Source organism: Dermacentor silvarum, chromosome 1 (assembly GCF_013339745.2).
Source record: "Dermacentor silvarum isolate Dsil-2018 chromosome 1, BIME_Dsil_1.4, whole genome shotgun sequence".
NCBI lineage: Eukaryota > Metazoa > Arthropoda > Arachnida > Ixodida > Ixodidae > Dermacentor > Dermacentor silvarum.
The window spans coordinates 380137662-380158109 of record NC_051154.1 but is presented as its reverse complement, the minus strand read 5'-3'; the positions used below and the strand labels follow the sequence as shown (position 1 = coordinate 380158109).

Genomic DNA, 20448 nt, shown 5'->3' with positions numbered 1-20448 from the left:
ACCGACTTGACCTGAGGGAGCCTTCGGCTCCCCCTGGCCAGTTTCTCAGGACCAATAAAAGTTCTTGCCACTGTCACTGTCACCATTCACGGAGGGCTGATGGCGTACTTAGAATAAAAAAATGCAGCAGAGCGAACAAGTTGGAAACTATGTACAGCGAAGCTTTGTGGGAGAATATAAAGAGTTGAAACACCAGTACACACACACACACACGCACGCACACGCGCACGCACACGCACACGCACACGCACACGCACACGCACACCACACACACACACACACACACACACACACCACACACACACACACACACACACACACACACACACACACACACACACACACACACACACACACACACACACACACACACACACACACACACACACACACACACACACACACACACACACACACACACACACACACACACACACACACACACACACACACACACACACACACACACACACACACACACCACACACACACACACACACACACACACACACACACACACACACACACACACACACACACACCATTTTTCGAGTACCAACCAGCATCACTGAGCCAGCTTGCCGGTTTCTCTGGGCGCTTCTTTTCGAGCTTCATGGCGAACTTTTGTCTAAGCTGTCGCGCAGTGCTACTGCAAGAGATAAACTGTGCGAAAGTGAACGAACTCGCCGTGTATGCTAGCGTGTGCCTGTGGGCGAACAGTCAGCCCGGATAGCTCAGTCGGTAGAGCGTTAGGCTTTTGACCTAACGGTCCAGGGTTCGAGCCCCTGTTCGGGCGGCGCACTTTTTTTCAATTTTTTTTTTTATTTTTAAAGGGAAGTCTACATATCAATAAAACATGATTCGATACGAGTCTTACAACCTACGGTAAAAATGCGGTGTTGCGAGCTAGTTTCTCAGAGTACGATGGTGAGCTATGGGCGCGGGTTTACTACTGAAAGCGTCGGCACTGCAATCGTTCTTAAAAAAAAATTCGTGGTTTTACGTGCCAAGAACCGCGATCTGATTATGAGGCACGCCGTAGTGCGGGGCTCCGGATGAATTTTGACCCCCTGGGTTTCTTTAACGTGCACCCACTGCACTATACGGTACGGAACAAGCGCGGGCGCGCGCAAATTATACCGAGCCCTTTGTTAAGCGGAGTTGCTGACTCCTAGCGAGTACGACTGGACGCCTTGAACTGCATCATGGTTTCAGAGGCAGCATGCGCATACGTACGTAGAGCAATTCGAATACGTTCCATCCGCAAGAAGCGTTTACTTCCTCATTGCCGCGTAGCCGTGGGTGCGCGAAGGTGAGCTTTCTGGTTCTTTTTACTTCTTTCCCCCGCAGGGCCGGCGCCGCCGCTGTCGCGGTGACGATGATGATGATTTATTGGCATCCCCTTTTAAACAGGTCGGGGACAAATCGTAACCTAGCCTGCTTGTGTTAGGTATGCTATCAATGCTTTTCCTGCGTGGATGCGCGGAGCCATGCGCAATCTCGTGTTTCTGTAAGGAACCTAGCGGCACGCGTGTTCCGCTGTGATTGGTTGGCTTATATTCGGCAAGGGAACAGCCAGGCCGCCCCGCCCACGGCCGCGAAACCCAGCGAGATTCGCAAAAGAAAACTTCGCTTTTAAAGAACAGAGTGGAATAGTTTTACGTTATCGATTCGCGCATTTTGCCGCAGAAGTTTCAGAATTTAGAATCCAAAAGCTAGTTTTTTTGTGTTCTTGGTGCCTGGCACAAGCCGAAAATAGGTATTTTCGTCGGGAGGTGACGTGTGTTTGACGAATTGGCTTTGTCGTAAGTGCCGCCATGACAGATGCTGCCGCTATTTGAGTCACCACTTGGGTCACATTGGGGTCGGGCGCATGCGTGCTGATCACTAAAGTTGGAATTGTGCAGCGCAGGCAAATTTCAGGATCAAAATAAATGTGTGGGCGCCGGCCCGGACCTTCAGTCGGGATCAAATGACCAAAAAATTAAATTAATCGGAGTCGAATTAATGAAAGTCCACTCCACTGTACTGAGATTTTCCAATTTTGGATTGCCCAATTTTGTGGACTTCAAGAAATAGCGTTCATAAAACAGTTGCTGTCTTGTGATGTTTTTTTTTCTTCTTTTTTTGCGATGGAATTTTTGCTGCGAAAGTCATGGAAAACTTGGAAACTTGAAAAGTGAACTTGCTAACACCCTGGATATGGTCAGAGGTTGAAGCATCATGTACCACAATTGATTGCTGCTAGTCGATAGAGAGGTTTAATAGTCTATACCAGCTTACAGCGATAGCGATTACAGGAGCTTTGCGCCTGCATTCGTGTGGTCGCCGTGGTAAATCCCAAGGGCAATGGTCATCGCCGTGTAATCTATTATAAAAGCTGAATATGGCGCAATAACGAAGACAGGCTTACAGATGGTAAGACGGGAGTTCTTCAGCTGCTCTGCTGGGTATACAAACGTTTAGACGGACATGTTGCGCAGTGAGGTGCATGTGGCCAGTTTTCCGAATACACTATCACGCCGGGATGAAACGTGAACGTGGGGGGGCGGGGGGGGGGGGGGGATTACAATTCGCACTTACCATTCGACATTTGCAAGTGTGCGCGATTGACAAATGCCATGATTCGTTCGCAGACGCTTCAGTTTCTGGACTACAGCGTATTTATAGCAGCCGTGGTTATGTCGGGATCGCGAATCTCAATTTTAAGTTGTTCAGCTTAAAAGGTGTTCGTTCCGGCGGTCTAGCAGATATGTGATCTGTGTACTCGGCGGCTTGGAGCCGCTGAAGCTCCGACTTTTTTTAATGAATGCCAGCGCGAGACAGAAAGGGACAAGACACACGTGCTGTTCTCTAGTCCTTTTCTCTTTCGCGCTGACATTCATTAAGAAAATGCAGTACCAACTGTCTGTCAAACTACGCGAAGAAACGTAGAAAGAGTAGTGCCCCCATAATAATAATAAAAAAACAAAAAACAATTTGCAATACCATTCCCTACGGCCATCTTACGGACCACTTTGCATCTCTACAGTTCCTTTGTTTTGTCTCTGCATACTGCATATCCGCACGAGAGTCCACAGTGAACTAAAAGCTAGTACACGCCCTTGAACTCTCCACGGACACTTATACTAGAAAGACTGCATGGGAGGCGTATTGACATTTTATAGAAGTTTACATGGATTCATTTGCTTAAATTTTCCGCAATCCGATTCGCAACTTTTTCCTCTCCTGCGTAAATAATAATCACATGTCCATGCACTTTTTCAACGTTAAGAAAATAAATTTTCGTAGGGATATGCGCGCCATGTGCGTATAACTTTCAGAAAACAAATTGTACGAGAAAACAAGTCATAATTTAAGTAATTATATATATATATATATATATATATATATATATATATAAGCATATCATAATGAGCCAACAGACAATAACACCAAGGACAACATAGGGGAAAATTACTTGTACTTAATAATTGAATTAAAGAAATGATAAATTAATGAAAATGGATGAAAAAACAACTGTCCTCAGGTGGGGAACGAACCCACGTCTTCGCATTACGCGTGCGATGCTCTCACCATTGAGCTACCGCGGAACCGTTCTCCCATCCACGTTCTGGGGTATTTATGTTTTAAACTAGAAGTAAACTGGGAGTGTGTGTGTGTGTGTGTGTGTGTGTGTGTGTGTGTGTGTGTGTGTGTGTGTGTGTGTGTGTGTGTGTGTGTGTGTGTGTGTAGTGTGTGTGTGTGTGTGTGTGTGTGTGCAGCCGCTGCGTTTCGGTTTAGTCGAGCTGCTGCGAATTGATTGCTTCGGAAGAAATCGCTCAAATCACTGTCCCCTCCCCTGGCCTTAAAAAAGAAAGAAAAAAAGATGGAGCAATTATGTAGAAACCGGATGACGGGTGAGGCGAGGGCAGCGTAGCGGGTGTTCTGACCTCCCCGCTACGTTTTCCTTCCTGCTCCGTTCCTTACGTGTGTGCATGCGAGACGATGATATATATATATATATATATATATATATATGTATATATGACCATATAAGGCCTACTCGTTCGTTCGTTCATAGCGAGGGTCTCGAATCTGGCAGCCGTGGTGTCATTAGGTAGCAAACGAGAGTTTATTAGCCACGTGCCTGAGCTTCTAAGTTCACGTGTTACGTGACGCCATCGGACAAAAACAGTAAGTTCCACATACTCCCACCATGGTTCCGAGTGGCGATGGCTAGTCAAATTAGTGGACGGATTGATAGCCATCGCTGTAGCACAGTTGGTAGTACAACGCATGCGTAATGCGGAGGTTGTGGGTTCGGCTCCCACCGGTGGCAAGTTATCTTTTGGTCCACATTCGTTTCCTTTTTCTTTCATTAATTTCTACATTTGAGTTTCAATCACAGCTAACTTCCCTGGTACTTTCCTTGGCTCCATTGTCCGTTGACTTTATGTGGTTATGATTAACAAAAATCGAGCCCCTAGGCTTCCCTGCTCTCTCGTTTATATACATATATGACGACAGGTACAGCATGTGCATGCGATACGATTGCAACGAAGGGGTCGCAGAAAGACTTGCGTTGATCAAAAGTTGGTGAACAGCCTCAGCCCGGAGTCTGATGAAGGGTCTTCGGCAGTTGCCTTATTGGCAGGTCTTAGGCTCCTGGCCCTTGTGCGAGAGGAGGGGCGTAAGGCAGTAGGAGAGAGTAGTAGGCTGATCGGGTGAGGGATGATAATGCCTCGAGAGGGAGATGCTCCGCATTGTTATGTATGCTGACCTTCTGCACATAATTTCACCCCCTCTTCGCTTGCAGGAGTGCACTGTATGAATGAATGAATGAAAGTTTCAGAAGGGACGGTTCTCTATGGCCCACAGTTTATTCATATATCCCCTGCGCCGCTTGTTGTATCCAGGAATGGGAGAGGGCCAGTGAAGCTGTTCCCGCAGCTTTTATCCTCTCTTCGTCCTCTATCCAAGATGTAAATCAGCGATGGGAATATTATTATTATTATTATTATTATTATTATTATTATTATTATTATTATTATTATTATTATTATTATTATTATTATTATTATTATTATTATTAAAGTGAGAGGGAGTCTAATGGCGGCGACTGTAGGTGTGTGCATGTTTCCTTCTTCTTCTTTTTATTAAGTGGTGACTGGCGCTTCTGGAACCTGTGGCTTATCTGAAACGAGAAAGCAAAGTTGTGGCACGGAGAGAAAAAAAATCACGCGTAAACAGTCGTTGTAAGTCTGATGTGCTTACTTGCAGCCAGACGACTGGAAGCAAGCAGAAATAGGTTTAGGACAATCGATGAATGCGTAAGTAAGAAAAAAAGAGAGAAATAATTTGAAATGATATTGAGAGGTGTCGTGTTAAGAGCGAAAAGTGCCACTGTGAAAAGAAAGCACTGAATATGAACATACGTATTGTCGAGAGTAAAGAGGAAAACCATGGCCAAATACATTCATAAAGAAGAAAAATGCTTACCTTCAATGAATGACGGTAAATGAGTTAGCAAGAAAGATTTTCTGGAAAAAAATATTGCCTGTAAAAAAGCATGCACAGAGATATGGTTTGGTCAGTATAGTAACCAGATGTAAGGCTGCAAAAGGTAAGCGCCACTGTTTTGCATTCTTTCATTAGTAAGACAAAACATTTCGGAATCTCTTCCACAATTTCCCCATGTGGAGAGGGAGTCATAAATACGGCCAAGGAAAGTAGGGGTTGCCCTAACGAATGAATGAATGAATAAACCTTTATTTGAAAAGGTGACTTGTCAGTCAAAATGTGAGGGTCCCTTATTCCAGGAACCCTCTGGCCTGGATCGCCCGCCGGGCCTGGGCAACGCGTTTGCGCTGGTCGACCAGGTCTGGCTTGGTGATCGCAGCCTCCCACGTTTCAGAAGACAAGTTTTCTTTTTGAAACGTTGGCTTCCGGCTGGTGTTATTCCTATGTTGCCCCCTCTGTCGATCAATGTCAGTTGACTGACATTTTACGTGCTACTTTGTGATAGCAGGCCTCGTACGCTAAATTTATCCCCGCTGTGACGGTCCTTCGGTTGAATGAAAATGTATGCACAAATGCAAAATGAGAAGTTGCGTGACCACAAAATATAAACAGAAGATGGTGGGTGATGGTCTTCGATGAATCCCGCCGAGGGCAGGGTGAAGATGGATGGGGCGTACCGTGTTTGCTCGAATCTAACTCAACACCGAAAATGTTTGCAAGTCGAAAGATAACATAGAAAGAAAACGCCTCCTCAAAAATGCATTCCGACTGAACGACACACCAAGGAATGTAGAACGAAGTCATTTCTCATTTACTACGCAATCCGTGACGCCTCGACGCAGTTTCGTGACTCGCCAAAAGCTTATTCTGGCGTGAATTGCTCATTCGTCGTCATCTGCATCGACACCACCATGGTTTCTTACCTCTTTCTTCCTCAATTATGCGCTATCCACAGTTTCGTTCAGTCGGTTTGAAATGCCGCACTTTTGAAAAGGGTTTCACATAGAACTTTACGTGAATCGTCTCCAGCGCGTCCGCAAGCGTGTTTGCCCCCCTGCCTAAGCGATGCCCGCTCAGTCCTTCCGGTCGAGCTTAGCTGGTGCTCTTGCTCAATCAGCTTCGTATTGTAGCTTCCCCGTAATCGCTCTCCAAACACCTTGCCAAACGCTGCGTCAGGGGGAGCTTGGCATTTCGCCGTTCCAAGGATAGAAACCCACGGTCTGTGTGTGCTAAGATGCCCGGACAATTTCTGACATAGTATGCTGAACGGTCGTTTTTCGCTTACAGTTGTGCTTGGGAGTTGTGTATGAACTTATGTCACGTTGTGACGCTACGTGTACTAAGCCACTTAGAGTATACAGTTGTGCGCCGTAGGCTTCGGTAGAACTATGCAAATGTAACCTGCCGGTGCCTGTAAAAGTAAAAACGCCGCTGAGCCCCTTGATAATTTTGCTCAAGATGATGATGATTATCTTTACTAGCATCCCCTTTGAAACCGGGCGGATAGAAAGCATCATCTAGCCTGCTTGATTTAATCAGGTTTTACTACATCTATCGCTATCTAGTCTTTGGCTATCTGATCTAGACTTTAACTTCGGTATTAAAGACCTTTCTCACTATATTCTACCATTACCTACGCTTGAAACGACTCAGGTTCTATCAATCTCTTACTTGCTTTTTTTCCCACCAATTCTATGATCGTCTCTTACTTATCTCGACTACTGGCCAGCTAATCTTTCCATCTTCTTCGAAACCCAACGCTTCTGGAAGGTGGACACTCCTTACGGGTCTCACTCAGTGGATATCTTTGTCGTTCAGCATCGGTTTTTCTCAGCGCCATCTTTTGGTGCCAACACGTTCATACGTACCTCCGTATCAGCTGAGGTGAACGCGCGCTGAAAAAAAAAATGACAAAAAATGACATCATGGTGTTTCATGGCAGTCGAGTAGGTCGCATGATTGCACGTTGACAAGACAATTAGTCGTGGACTTCCGACTGAGCGATAACCTTTCCTTCAGAAGGATTAAGTTTCGAAACGGCAGCTAGATCTATAACAACGGGCCACATCATAAAGTGAGCCACTGCTTTAGTTCCGAAGCACTAGAAACGGTTCTAGGCGGCACTTCGGACAACAAACCTTTACGGGGCATAAATGAAACAAACAAACAAACAATCGCTAGACGGTGTCAAGAGAGCAAAAAAGAGTAAGAGAGGCAGACAGGCGCTGAATGACGCGTTTCCGATCCGAATTCACGATTACTTGATCGTTATTACGGCACCTGCGTTTAAACGGTTTTCTGGTCCAGTGTAACCACGACCCCGTTGCCAGCGAATAGCCTCAATGCGCGTCCCCCATGTGGCGCCAAGGCTTCCTCCGTTGGTGCGGTGAGAGAGAAGGGGCGTGTCCCCGCTTCCGGGCTCTTCCCGACCTTGTGCACCGTGTGGAGCGAGCGACTCACGCTCCGCGCGCGAGCCTTCCCGAGACCTTGTGCGCCCATTGCTCCGGAATCCGGAGTCGGCGACGGCGTCATTGCGTCAGGAGTCGCGCCGCTAGCTGAGATGTGCCCGGGTGAGGGGAACAGACTCAACTAATGGCAGGTCGCTTTTTTTTTTTTCCCACTCGCGGACGCAAAAGCAAGCTATGACGAGGTTCATTTTCACGCGGTGAAATGGAGAATGAAGTGTTGCTGGAGTGATGCGTAACCGTCGGGACGTTCAGCCCACGCGCTGTTACTTGTTTTACTTAACGCGCCCTCCCCCCGCCACCAATGCCTGTTCCAACTTTCGTTCGCCGCCAGACACAGCCCACTTGGTACTTATTACTTCATTTCCTTACTGATTACCGACATTTCGCACGCAGTGATTGTTGGGCCAACATCAGAAGCTGGTATATAGACTCATTCTTACACATAGTTACATTCAAGAGCGAATGTCTGATAAGGCATCTCATGATAAGCAACGCTAACAATTACGGCGGGAGACACGATGCATAAATACGGCGCATTCCGCCAAGCTCATTTACAGAAGAGCGACGAAAAAAAAAAGAAGTCCCAGAATGCGCTAAAACGTGGTGGTTTTGCAGTGTTTCCAATAGCACATTTATGTTCTCCACGTGACGACCTTGTTTGCCAGTTCCCAAGAATATCATGACACATAAAAGACTGAGTGCTTGGCTCCTGCCTTAGTGCGAGTGCTAAGCGTGTGCAAACTGTGCGACCTTAAGGCAGTACAATCGAGCATGTGCTCGAAAACGCGTTTTGCCTTCCGTAACGTAAGCTGCGCCTCCGCGCCGTGACGAAGAAGCGCACTGTATATAGCCGTGGTTTCCTTTGAAGGGCGTCCAGAGCATTTCGCTCCCGCCACAAGCAATGACCCCCACCGCGACGACGTAAAGGCAATGAAATGAAATTTATGTAATATGGAACCCCAACCGGTATCGGACCTGCGACCATAACCTCCGAAAGGTTGCGCCCCAACTTATATTGTCTTTGACCGTGATCGCAATAGGGAATGCAGCGATGTGATTCCTCCTCCAAGTGCAGTAAACTGCGCCAAGAGGTTTAACCTGTTACAAATTGGAATATTTAGTGTTCGAGGTGTCTACATATATATATATATATATATATATATATACATATATATATATAGGGTGTTTCAGCGAACACATTCAAAATTTATTTATGGTTGCCTGTGGCAGATAGCCCAATTCTAGTTAATGAGCCGGTCTACTCGAAGAGGCGGACATTACTTGCACAAGAAATTGAAATGCATAATGGCATAATGGACTAATCAACAATAATTCACTAATTAAGTTTTTAACTAATTACCTGATGGCCCATATTGGGATATACAAATTGTAGCCGTGGAGTTCGCCAGGCGGATCCACTTGGAATGAACTCCCGGGATGACACCGCTTTCGAGATATTAATTCCCGAAATTTGCGAAGAAATGCATTGGCGTTGCAGTTAGTTTCTTAACAAAACGTCGCTTTATGCATTGAAGCACAACATTAACTGGAACGCCAATGCATTTCTCCGCAAAGTTCGGGAATTAATATCCCGAAACTGGTGTCATCCCGAGAATTCGTTCCAAGTGGATCCGTCTTGCGAACTCCACGGCTACAATTTGTAGATCACAATAACTCAGTAAAAAACTTAATTAGTGAATTTTTATTAATTAGTCGATTATGCATTTCAATTTTTTGCTTAAGTAATGTCCGCCGCTTCGAGTAAACCGGCTCATTAACTAGAATTGTGCTATCTGCCCCAGGTAAACGTTAAGAATTTTTGAAATTGTTCGCTGAAACACCCTGTATATATATATATATATATATATACGAGAAGAAAGGGAACGAGGGGTCCGATTTTTACTAATCATGTCATAAGAAGCCAACAAACAATGACACCAAGGACAACATAAGGAAAATTACTTGTGCCTACTAATTGAGCTAAATAATTCAATTAGTAAGTACAAGTAATTTCCCCTGTGTTGTCTTTGGTGTCATTGTTTGTTGACTGCATATATATATATATATATATATATATATATATATATATATATATATAAATATATATGATAATCGTTTGCTTCCGCCGTTCAGGTTAAAATAACTGCTGCGAAAATCTAAATTCCGTCATTATACATCCCATGACCATACTGCCGTTTTGTAGGGTCGTAAGAGCAGACAAGTGTATGCTCTAGAGAAGAGGAACCGCTGAAGCAGTCGCCGGGCGCGCGCCATAGCCTGACAATATAGCGATTGGCACCCATTTCCTGGCTCATTAACTCATGTTCGCAGCAAAACGATCGCGTACTTTACCTGCACGTTAAATGAGTAGTCAAAATAAATGCGGCGTCTTTTGGAGCCCCTGCGCTGCTGTAGCACAACCGACGAATCAGTTATCAGATCAAAACGTTGTTGCTTCCGTATTATGCAATGAAGTCAATGAGATAAGAGCTGCCAGAAATTGTGCTGTGCTTTTTGCTTTTGGTATTTATTGCAAATCTTTCTCGGTGTAGCCGCAGCGCAATTGCGGCAGTATTCTCTGGCCGCTCACTCGTTGGATGGATTGCTTTTACTCGGCCGCTCTTTCACTTGATCTGACTTTGGGAGGACAAAAAAATGTCTCTAATATGGCTAGGGACATGGTAGAATTAGTGCATTTGGAACTTCTGAAGACGAGAGGTGTCATCCTCGACTAAGAATGATCTCTTCGGGCCCCGATATCGAGCCAGTACCAAATTGTTTCACTCCAAGACCGTGCTCTCATGCGAACAGTCAAATGTACTGTAAGTGTGCCAAGTGTGCGCATCCTTGCCACTATATCATCGTGACAGCAGCACACATATACTAAGAGGTCTAGAGGCAGTGCACGTGCAAAGCAAGTAAGCATTCCGAGTTTCCTTTTGCTTTGGTGAAGCTGATGAGGGGGAATACATGAAGGAAACGCGTGGTCGTCATGGAATATCTGTGGAGGTCTTTTAGAGACAACTATTGTCTTCAAAAGTTGGTCTTAGAAAGCACGTCACGTTTTTGAGATCGCTAAGATCGCTTAAGATTGCAAGAAGAGTGCAACTTACTAAGTTTTATGTTTGAAAGCGGCAGGTTTCACTGCAGAAGCTCAGGACTTGAGGTGCAGCCAACGCTGCTCTGCAGTGAAGCCACCGACTTGGTAGTCAGTCGCAGGCAAGCAGAGCATCTCGGCTTCACGTCATCAGGAAGCTTGTAGTTATAAATGGGTGTTAACTTTCTGCACTCTAGAGGCAACTTGTGGACATTTACTTATTTATTTATTTATTTATTTGTTTTATTTATTTATTTATTTATTTATTTATTTATTTATTTATTTATTTATTTATTTGTTTATTTATTTATTTATTATCTACATATTGTCATCCTTCCAAAAAATTTGTTAGTACAAGCAGAAACGGCATTGGCACTGTGTATCCAATTCTTTTTTTTCTTCTTTTTGTTGTTCTTGGATAAAAATCTACCTCACCGATGACAAAAAAAAAAAAAACTATATGGAATGGACACAAGTAGGCCTGGCTGCTTTTATTTGCCTGAAATATGTGGCAAAGAGAGAGAAAGACAGGTAGGTTAATTAGGTTGCGGTTACGCGGCAGACGCCGGCCTCATCGCGACGCGAAACGGCTATTGGAATGAGCCCATAAAAGCTTACGCTGTAAAACCTTAATCGGGAACATTTCTCATAGTTCACTTGAATTGCATTGCACACTGCTTCTGGTTAAATGTGTTTGGTCACATAGTGCGCGACGGTGCACTGGCGCTGTTTGCGTGCGTCTCGTGTGGCTGGGTGACCTCTCCGGCGCCGTTGATGCAACGACGCCAGGAGACGCAACGGCAGGAGACGCCAGTAAAAACGTTGAATGTGGGGCGAACTTTACTCCTTTGCGCCCGTGAGAGCGGAGCGGACAGCAAGCGCTCAGCTAAAACACTCTAATATCACAGATCCTCAAGGTTTCCGCGCCACGCTCAATAACGATATCTATAAATGCCAGTCCATTCACACGTGCTTATCTTAGGTCGCGTATATTTTTGGCCGTTTGTTTTACTCACCGCGATTCCGACGACAGTCGAGTGGGAGGCGACCCTGTCCAGCTCGGACCCAGAACAGCAACAAGCCCTGGTCAACCGAGCCCGGACCGCGGAAAAAGCGAATGGTCTTCCGTACTAGGAGGTCCGACCACAAAACGGCTATTAATTTTCAATAATAAATGTTTTATTCTCTCTCACCGCGATTGCTCGTATACGTATTACTTTCGGCATGCACGAGCATATTCATTTCTTGGCGCTTCTACCATTGTTTGCTGTCGCGTTCTGTCCATTATGCGCTGGCATGGTCGAATGATTACGGATTGCGGAGTCTGAGAAAAAGCGGAATATTTCCTAGGCCCATCGGCACGCAGCCTGGATTTCAAATCTGCGACGCGTACCAGTGTACGCGACCAACATAGTTGTGCGCTGCCAGCTGAAACTGGGGTGATATTCGACGTTTTCTTGGAAAACGCATCCCGTAAACTTTTGACCCTGCTCTGTCTATAGTTTTTCTATTCTAATATAATAACCGTCCTCTCTATAACACTTTCCGTAAGCTTTCATGACGACTAGCTAAGCTGGATAACAGCCGGACACTCCTTACAAAACTCTTGAAATGCGCATATACAGTACTTTTGCGGTGCCTCGGTGTCGGATACCTGACCCCCCTTCTTTTCTCCCTACTGCTCAGGACGCGCCTTCGACATCACGTACATCCGGCTCAAGTTCCACTCGATGCGACCCGAGAGTTTCGCCATCTACAAGCGGACGCGGCCGGACTCGCCGTGGGTGCCGTACCAGTACTACAGCTCGACCTGCTCCGACACGTACGGCCTGCAGTCGAGCGCGTACGCGACGCGTGACGACGAGACCCGGGCGCTGTGCACGGGCGAGTACAGCGACCTCTCCCCGCTGTCGGGAGGCAACGTGGCCTTCTCGACGCTCGAGGGCCGACCGTCGGCCTTCCACTTCCAGCACAGCAAGCTGCTGCAGGTGGGTCGGTGGCGCGCAGCATCTCGATAGGGCCCCCTGTCTCACCGTTCTACTTAAAGGACTGCACGCACCATATTTGGCCATTGCAGACACTCGCGGTGCGTAGATCACGCGATGGAAATCGTGTCTTGCAAAACTTACTAGTAAACCTACAATGTACGCTGAAAAAAAAAAAAAGCAGCTGAAAGGCAAAAAAGAAAAGAATCGAAATAAATCCGCGCGTTCGTTTCCGTAAAGGAGCCACTCGAGCCGCGACGGATCGAGATGGCCTCACAGGTATGGTGCCCTGCGTCACACTCGTGCCACCAGCAGCATGCCAATAGCCAGCAGCAGCGTGAACTCGGGAATTCCCGCGAAACGCAGAGCGCCGATATATGGGAGAAGTCAGGCAGGTCGCTTGTGGACATTGGCCGAGACAATGCGAGAGGGGCGGGAGGGTTGCTATACACGGCTCGCACCCCTGCTTCACGACATTTATTTGCTTGAGATTATTTGCATGAGATTTAGACAGGGGGCGTCTTTCTGCTCGGAGGACTAGCTAACAGCTTATCGATAAACAAGGATTGTATTGCATGATTAAGGAACAAAGAATGCAACGTAGTGAGTTTTAGAAGGTTTTTGAAAGAAAAAAAAAGAACTACCCAAACATGCGAAAATGTATTGAAATTCATAACTTCATACTAAACTACCGGCGCTGCTGCTCTTCAGGCGCAAATTTCGATCAGGAATACTTTGCGTTTCATTCTATATAACTCAACCGAACGGCTTGATCCCTACCTATATAGCCGCTGTTTCCGAGATCAAATCTGGACTTGAAGGAGCGTGATAGCACTAATGTGATGCTGAGCACTCGCCAAGTAGCTACGCATTGGAAAGAGCCTGCGCAGTGTCGGTTCCATGGCTTTTTGCCCGATTGACCCAAATACTTTTTCAAGCTGGTGGTACCACATTACCGCGGTCGAATCCGTGCGAAAAAGGCAATGACAGTTTCTTTCTCTTCGTTAACACCATGGTCCTCGAGGTGATGCAGAAATGAACATGCTAGTATAGCTATAGCATCTGTTCCGAGTTGTCACGGAGTCTTCCCATCTTAAGAGCTTTGTCTGTCGCAGACGCCAATCATGGGCGTGTGTGTTACTAAAAAAAAAAAAAAAAGTGTACGCTAACCGCGGCTAAGCCGAACCTCACTTATGGCTTACGGCAGTTGCGCAGTGCTACGCAAGAACTTGCACATTTCTGTTTTGTTTCTTTTACTTGCGCCTGCGCGTACGTGTGGTGACTAAGCTTCAGCTTAACGGCATTTAGCGTTCCCGTGGGACTAGGATAACAAACTGAGCGTGGCGCGGTTCAGCTTCACGGCGTGAACTGTTTGGTGCAGTATCACGCACTCGGGGGGGGGGGGGGGGGGGATAATAAAGGTCCGTGCCTGCTACAGCTTTCCCTGCGAACTGCGCTTTCTGCCACAAGTGAGCCGCATGCAACGGATTGCTCTGTTTCCGGCGTCAGCGCTAGCCTCTTCTGAGTGCCCAACTCCGTGTTCAAATTCTAATTTCGAGTAAGCCGCGGTGATTTTGACGTCACTGCTTTCGTCATGCCGGGCTTGGCAATAGAAATTGCAGGACAAGTAGCATGACGTCATAAAGCAGAGTGCACAGGCCTGCTATCCAGGAGGCGCTGGTTTAGCCCAGTGGGTAAGACACTCCGCTTCTGAGCGTGGGGTCGTAGGTTGGAAACTCACTATCGAATTTATCGTTTTCCTATACATTAATTTTCTTATAGCGATTACCGAGGTGGAGGTAGAACGCCGGCGAGAGCATGCGCGGACAAGGAGCGCGCTGATAACATACGCTTACGAGAGCGAGGGTGACGTGGCGTCGTGGCGATGCCCTCTCCCCTCAGGCAACACATGGCGCGCTAATGCCCCAGCAGGTGTTCCCTTTCGCCCGCTCTGCTCAGTCTAAGTGCGCTAGTGACGTGGCGTCACAGCCAATGGGAATTTAGGTGCCCGTTTTCCCTTTTCCAGACGACAGACGCCGGCTTTTTCGCTCAATGGGCCATTTGATGCGTTCGCATCAAAAATGCTTTGGCTATTCGACCTCAGATTTGTTTGTTTTTCTTTTCCTACGAGCGTCAACAAATTGCCGAAAACGCCATATCATATCTTGTCACACGGGACAAATTACATGCTGCATAATCACTTTAGAATCAAGTTTCCGGGTCTGTTCGGTGTCGGCTATAGTTTAGTATACAGGGTGTTCATTTTTAGGCTTTACGGAATTTTTAGAAATCGCCTGTGGCAGGTAGCATAATTCTTATCACTGAGCTGGGTTATTCGATGAGGCGGGCATTAGTAGCACGACAAATCGAAACACATGTTCAACTAAGTAACAAAACTTGACTAATTAACTTCATAGTTAATTACTTCCCGACATACATTGCGATTTGAGAATTGTAGCCGGTGAGCTTCTCAGGCGTATCCACTTGGAATGAACAACCAGAATGACACCAGTTTGGAGATATGCGCCATCAAACTCGCCGTAAAAATGCGCTGTTGTTCCACTTACTTTTTTTACCAAAATGCCGTTTTATACATGTAAGCCCAAAAGTAACTGGAACGCCCACGTATTTCGTCCGACACATTGCAAAATATCTCGAAACTGGTGTCATCCTGGAAATTCATTTCAAGTGGATGCGTCTTGCAAGCTCACCGGCTACAATTCGTAACTTGCAATATGTGTCGTAAAGTAATCAACTCAGAAGTTGATTAGTGAATTTGTGTTGATTAGTTGAATATGTGTTGCGATTTCTCGTGCTACTAATTTCCGCCTCTTCGAATAACCCAGGTCAACGATAAGAATTATGCCACCTGCCAGAGGTGATTTTTAAAAATTCCGTAAAGCTTAATTTTGAACACCCGGTATAGTGGCAAAAATCCGGCGGCCGCTTGGAAAGTTCCGTCGACAACCGAAAGTGTTCGAGCGTTCTAACTAGTCCACACGCGCGAGCAATGTTGTTCTTCTTCTTCTTCGTCGGCAGGAATGGGTAACAGCCACCGCCATCCGCATCGTGCTCACTCGGCTCAACACGTTCGGCGACGAGATCTTCGGCGACAAGCAGGTGCTGCGCTCCTACTACTACGCCATCGCTGACTTGGCTGTCGGAGGAAGGTGAGGGCGTCGTCCGCCGAGGCGGATTTCTCCCGTACTACTCTGTAGAACATCCTTCGCTATGACACTTTTTTTTTTCTTGCGGTACATTGCATCGCACGCCGCGCACGTGCGCTGGCCCAAAATGTTCGCGTACCACGTGGACGTTTCGAACAGATCGGTGAGGCTGGTGACTAAGGAGGCTATAAAAAAAATTTCGGCAGAGGCACTCCCATGCAGCCGCCTATACTAAGGCAGATGAAGTCACAGGCGAACGCATTTGTTTAGGGAAAGCATGGGCCGCGCGAGCGTCAGGCCGTGTATAACCAGATCACTTTTATAAAAAATCCAAAATATACTCTATAAAAGAATATTTAACCTCTCTACCGGGAAGCCGAATGCTCACTTTGACTGACGTTTAGGCTTTGTAGTTGATCGTAAAATTTGTCGATCCACAGCTGTCACCGGGAAACTAATGACACCAAGACACGTGTCAAGTAGTAGTATACAGTAGCCGTAATTGTTTTCTTTATTAGAAAGCAAAAGACATAAAGCAGTAAATTTCTACTTACCACGATGTTACTGCTTAGTTAAGCTGCGGGCGCGTAGAACTGTTGGTCGTAAAAAAAAAAAAAACTGTTTAGAGAGTTTAAGATTAGGGGGACGCAAGCGTAAGGGCCCCCTAGCGACGCATGGCGTAAGGGCCCCCTAGCGATTGGGGGCCCCTACGCTTGCGTCCCCCTAATCTAAAGCTCTCTAAACAGTTTTTTACTGTCACCAGCCTCACCGATCACCCCCTAACCTAATCTAATGGCTACAGAGCAAGAGACGAAGGGCAGACACGAAACGGTTCTGTCGTTTCGCGTCTCTACTTCGTCTATTGCGCTGTAGCGATTATGTGAATACGGGCGCGGTTCGATATTGCCAGAGGGCGTGCAACCAGGACCCGCATTCACAAAAGAGTACTTACACTAGAACTGTTTCTAAGAGCTGCTGTCAGCCAAGCGGGATGTCGGACATATCATTAGCGAATGCACCCGGGCAATGGTAAGAATCACTTACAAAAGGAACACTTTGTTAATTTGACCCCAGTTTTTCGGCTCCTCGGTGCATATATTAAACATTTCAGCACCCTTATGGGTGCATAAAGGGTGCTTGTTTGTCCCATGGCTAGCACCATCCTCCTTAAAAGCTGACGCATTAAACAAAAAAAAAAGTAATCTTTCGGTGAATTATTATATTTTTTCGCCCCTTCCGGCCGATGCACTCAAGGTACTAAAACGACGTAGCACTCCGCTCCCGTACACCTGCGTAACGTGGGTACCCGGGCACGAGGGACTGGAGGGGAACGAAGCGGTCCACGCCGCTGCCGGCGAGCACGTCAGCCGGGCATCTCTTCGCCCCACACTCTCTTCGACCCGTGGCAGAAGAGGCGAAAGCAGTACCCAACAACTATTCGGCGACATTGCAACACTACAGGCTCGAGCGCCGCCTGTACCCTCCACCGCACCCAAACCTCGGCAAAGAAGAAAGCGTGGTCCTCAGACGCCTACAAAGCAATACTTACACTCACGGAACTATAATGCACCGCATCTACCCGACGCTCCACAGCTACCTCTGGCCACTCTGCAACGTTCCCGGCACCCTGGCACACTTGCTCCTGGAATGCCCGTGGCATGAAGACAGTGAAATGCAGCCGGAAACGGACGCGAACCGAGCACCACGAGTAAACGAAAACCACCTAGTCGAAACGTGGGAGGCGGATCTCGCCCTCGGGGTCCCGGAGGACCAACGACAACTCCTCGGCAGGGCCAATAGGGCAGTCGAAGCCAGAGGGTTCCTGGACTAAGGAGCCTTCCCACTTCAGGGTGATACCGGGCCTCGCTCGGGACACTGTTTCGATCTGCAAACGTTTCTTGAATACGAAAATCAGAGTTTATAAGGCCACAAGCCACCGCCAGTCGCTTTAATTTAGAAACAACGAGCAGCAGCTTCAGGCGGGAGACGCGGGGGGTCGATTAACGGGCTCTGATGACGAAGACGGTCGTCACGTTATCGTGGGTATTGGCGAGGCGCGTGATTCTAGTAGAGTGCTGAAGTGACCCCTGTGCTGACGTCATCCTCGCGTCCGGTTTTTCGCCGCTACGCTTGGCGGCGAAGGGGACGGAGCTGTGACGAAAATTCAAACGGAGTTCGCGGCGTTGCTACGCGCACAATCGAGAAAATAACTTCTGGAGTTTAATTATAATTTGACAGCCTTCCAAACCACCGTACATCTTCCAATTTTAAAACCTCTTCAGCGTCACTTTAAGCGGTAAGGCCTAATCGTTCACCCTAAAAAACGTTTACACCCTTTGGGGCGTATCTTCGTCCCAAAGGGTGTAATCGTCGTCTATCTGGCGTGCCGTTCCTTTCTTTATAAGGCTGCGCGGCCGATACTTTCAGGTCACGAACGCCATGCTCGTTATCAGCGTGTAATAGCTTTCTCGACAGGAAAGCAGCGAGCACAGAGTTTACAAGAAAGCAAATGCAAGCAAGACAGATTACAATTATTGTTTGTGGACAGTGATACGCCCCAAAGGGTGTATACACGTTTTTAAAGCGTTGATGGGGAGAAATGAAGTTTTGTTCCAACTTTTGGTGGCAATCAACATGATGGACGCTACGAGAGATGACTCGAAAGCTGCATGAAATAAACTCTGTCATAGCTATAGATATCGCTGTCAAACCCTCGTTAGATATATGGTGGTGTGTGACAGGTGGTGATAATTAATGCACAGTTTTTAACTACGGCTTCTCTCTACGCAGATGTAGTTTGAACTCACTGTTGTGTACAATAAACGCTTTTATAGCCTTAAAGGTAAGCGTGTTAACCATGGGACAAACCAGCACCCTTTAGGGTGCGGGAAAAGTGTGCCATGACGCTTTCCGGGAGGATTACTCGTAGCATTTCCTAGTAGGACTCCCGCGGAAAGCGCATTTCTTTACTGTGGATTGCCTTTGCACGTGGCAGGTGCCAGTGCAACGGCCACGCAATGGCCTGCGATCCGGGACCCGGCGGCGAGCGTCAGCTGCTGTGTCGCTGCGAACACCATACGGCTGGCGACAACTGCGAGCGCTGCATGGACCTGTACAACGACCAGGCATGGGGCAGGGCCACCTCCACCAACGCCCACGAGTGCCAGCGTGAGTGGGCACCTCCGGAATAACGAAACAGTTCCACACAACGAAATCTTAACTAGAAGGAGGCTGAAATGTTTGTCGCTCTCTTTCTACAACTGTACACTGCTAACGACAAGCGCAGGTGACCGGCGATCAGAACGGCAAAAATAGCGATACTGTACACAACTGCCGTCGCGCTGATAGCAAGAGTACCAGGCCGCTCCCACTTCTCATACTCGAGGGTATTTCGGTATAGGCAGTTGCGGCTTGTAAAGAATGGCGGCCGTCCGAACGCGAGATGGAAAGATCGTGATTTAGAATAATGATCACTCGAACGCAGTGGTTGATAACTGTCGATCGACCTCGCCCGCTCTGCAAACATGGGAGAGGCCCAGCGCTGTGACCGCCCGCCTATTCCTGCCTATTTCTGTGCAGCAGAGCTATGCATTGCAATCTCGCCCCTGCGGTTGCCGATCGCTTGTGTTAATCGGTTTTCGCTGGCGCCTTCAGCCGCTTGCCAGAAGAAAGAAAGCCACTTGGAACGCTGCAAAGTCTTTTGGCCTGGGGGTCTCTTGATTGCTCGCTTTCGGGGTTTCCACTTTCGGTGCGCTTTGCGAGAGGGGGGTTAACAAATTGGGGAGGCGCCCGTCGTCGCTCCCGCGAGTTGTCGCGCTGGTCATTACAAAGTGTGATTCGTGGGCACGTCGTGCCGTGCGCGTTGAGCTCCTGGCGCCAAACAGCTTTTGGGGATGAGGGCGAAGGTTCCTCTCCTGTGCTATATTAAGTTCCGAGCCGCGCGAATGTAATAGGAGGTCGGCTAGACGGCTTCAAATGACTTGCGCCTATGCGCACAGTGTGTTGTTTTCTTTTGGACAAATGCTGTACGTGACACGAACAACTAATTTAGGTCGTAGTTATGGTTGTGTCTGTGACCATGGCAGGCGACTGACAGACAACTCCGTTGCGCCGTTGTAAACATAAAAACACCGTCGCTGTTGATGGTTACAGGGAAGTACGCATGAAGCGTTAAAACGATGTACATTAAAACAAGCTGTGTCGCCTGGTGTATTACATTTCCACAACAA

General features: G+C 47.3%; 1 protein-coding gene and 1 non-coding gene across 2 annotated transcripts in view; both read left to right on the top strand.

Annotated features, from left to right (window-relative positions):
• Positions 1–20448, top strand: part of LOC119445925 (laminin subunit gamma-1-like) — a 472050-nt gene that overhangs the window by 93668 nt on the left and 357934 nt on the right. The window contains 3 exon segments of the mRNA XM_049663167.1: positions 12754–13055; positions 16092–16222; positions 19215–19387. Coding sequence (XP_049519124.1) covers positions 12754–13055; positions 16092–16222; positions 19215–19387 — 606 coding nt within the window.
• Positions 724–796, top strand: Trnak-uuu (transfer RNA lysine (anticodon UUU)). Its single transcript has one exon. It is a non-coding gene; the product is annotated as a tRNA-Lys (tRNA).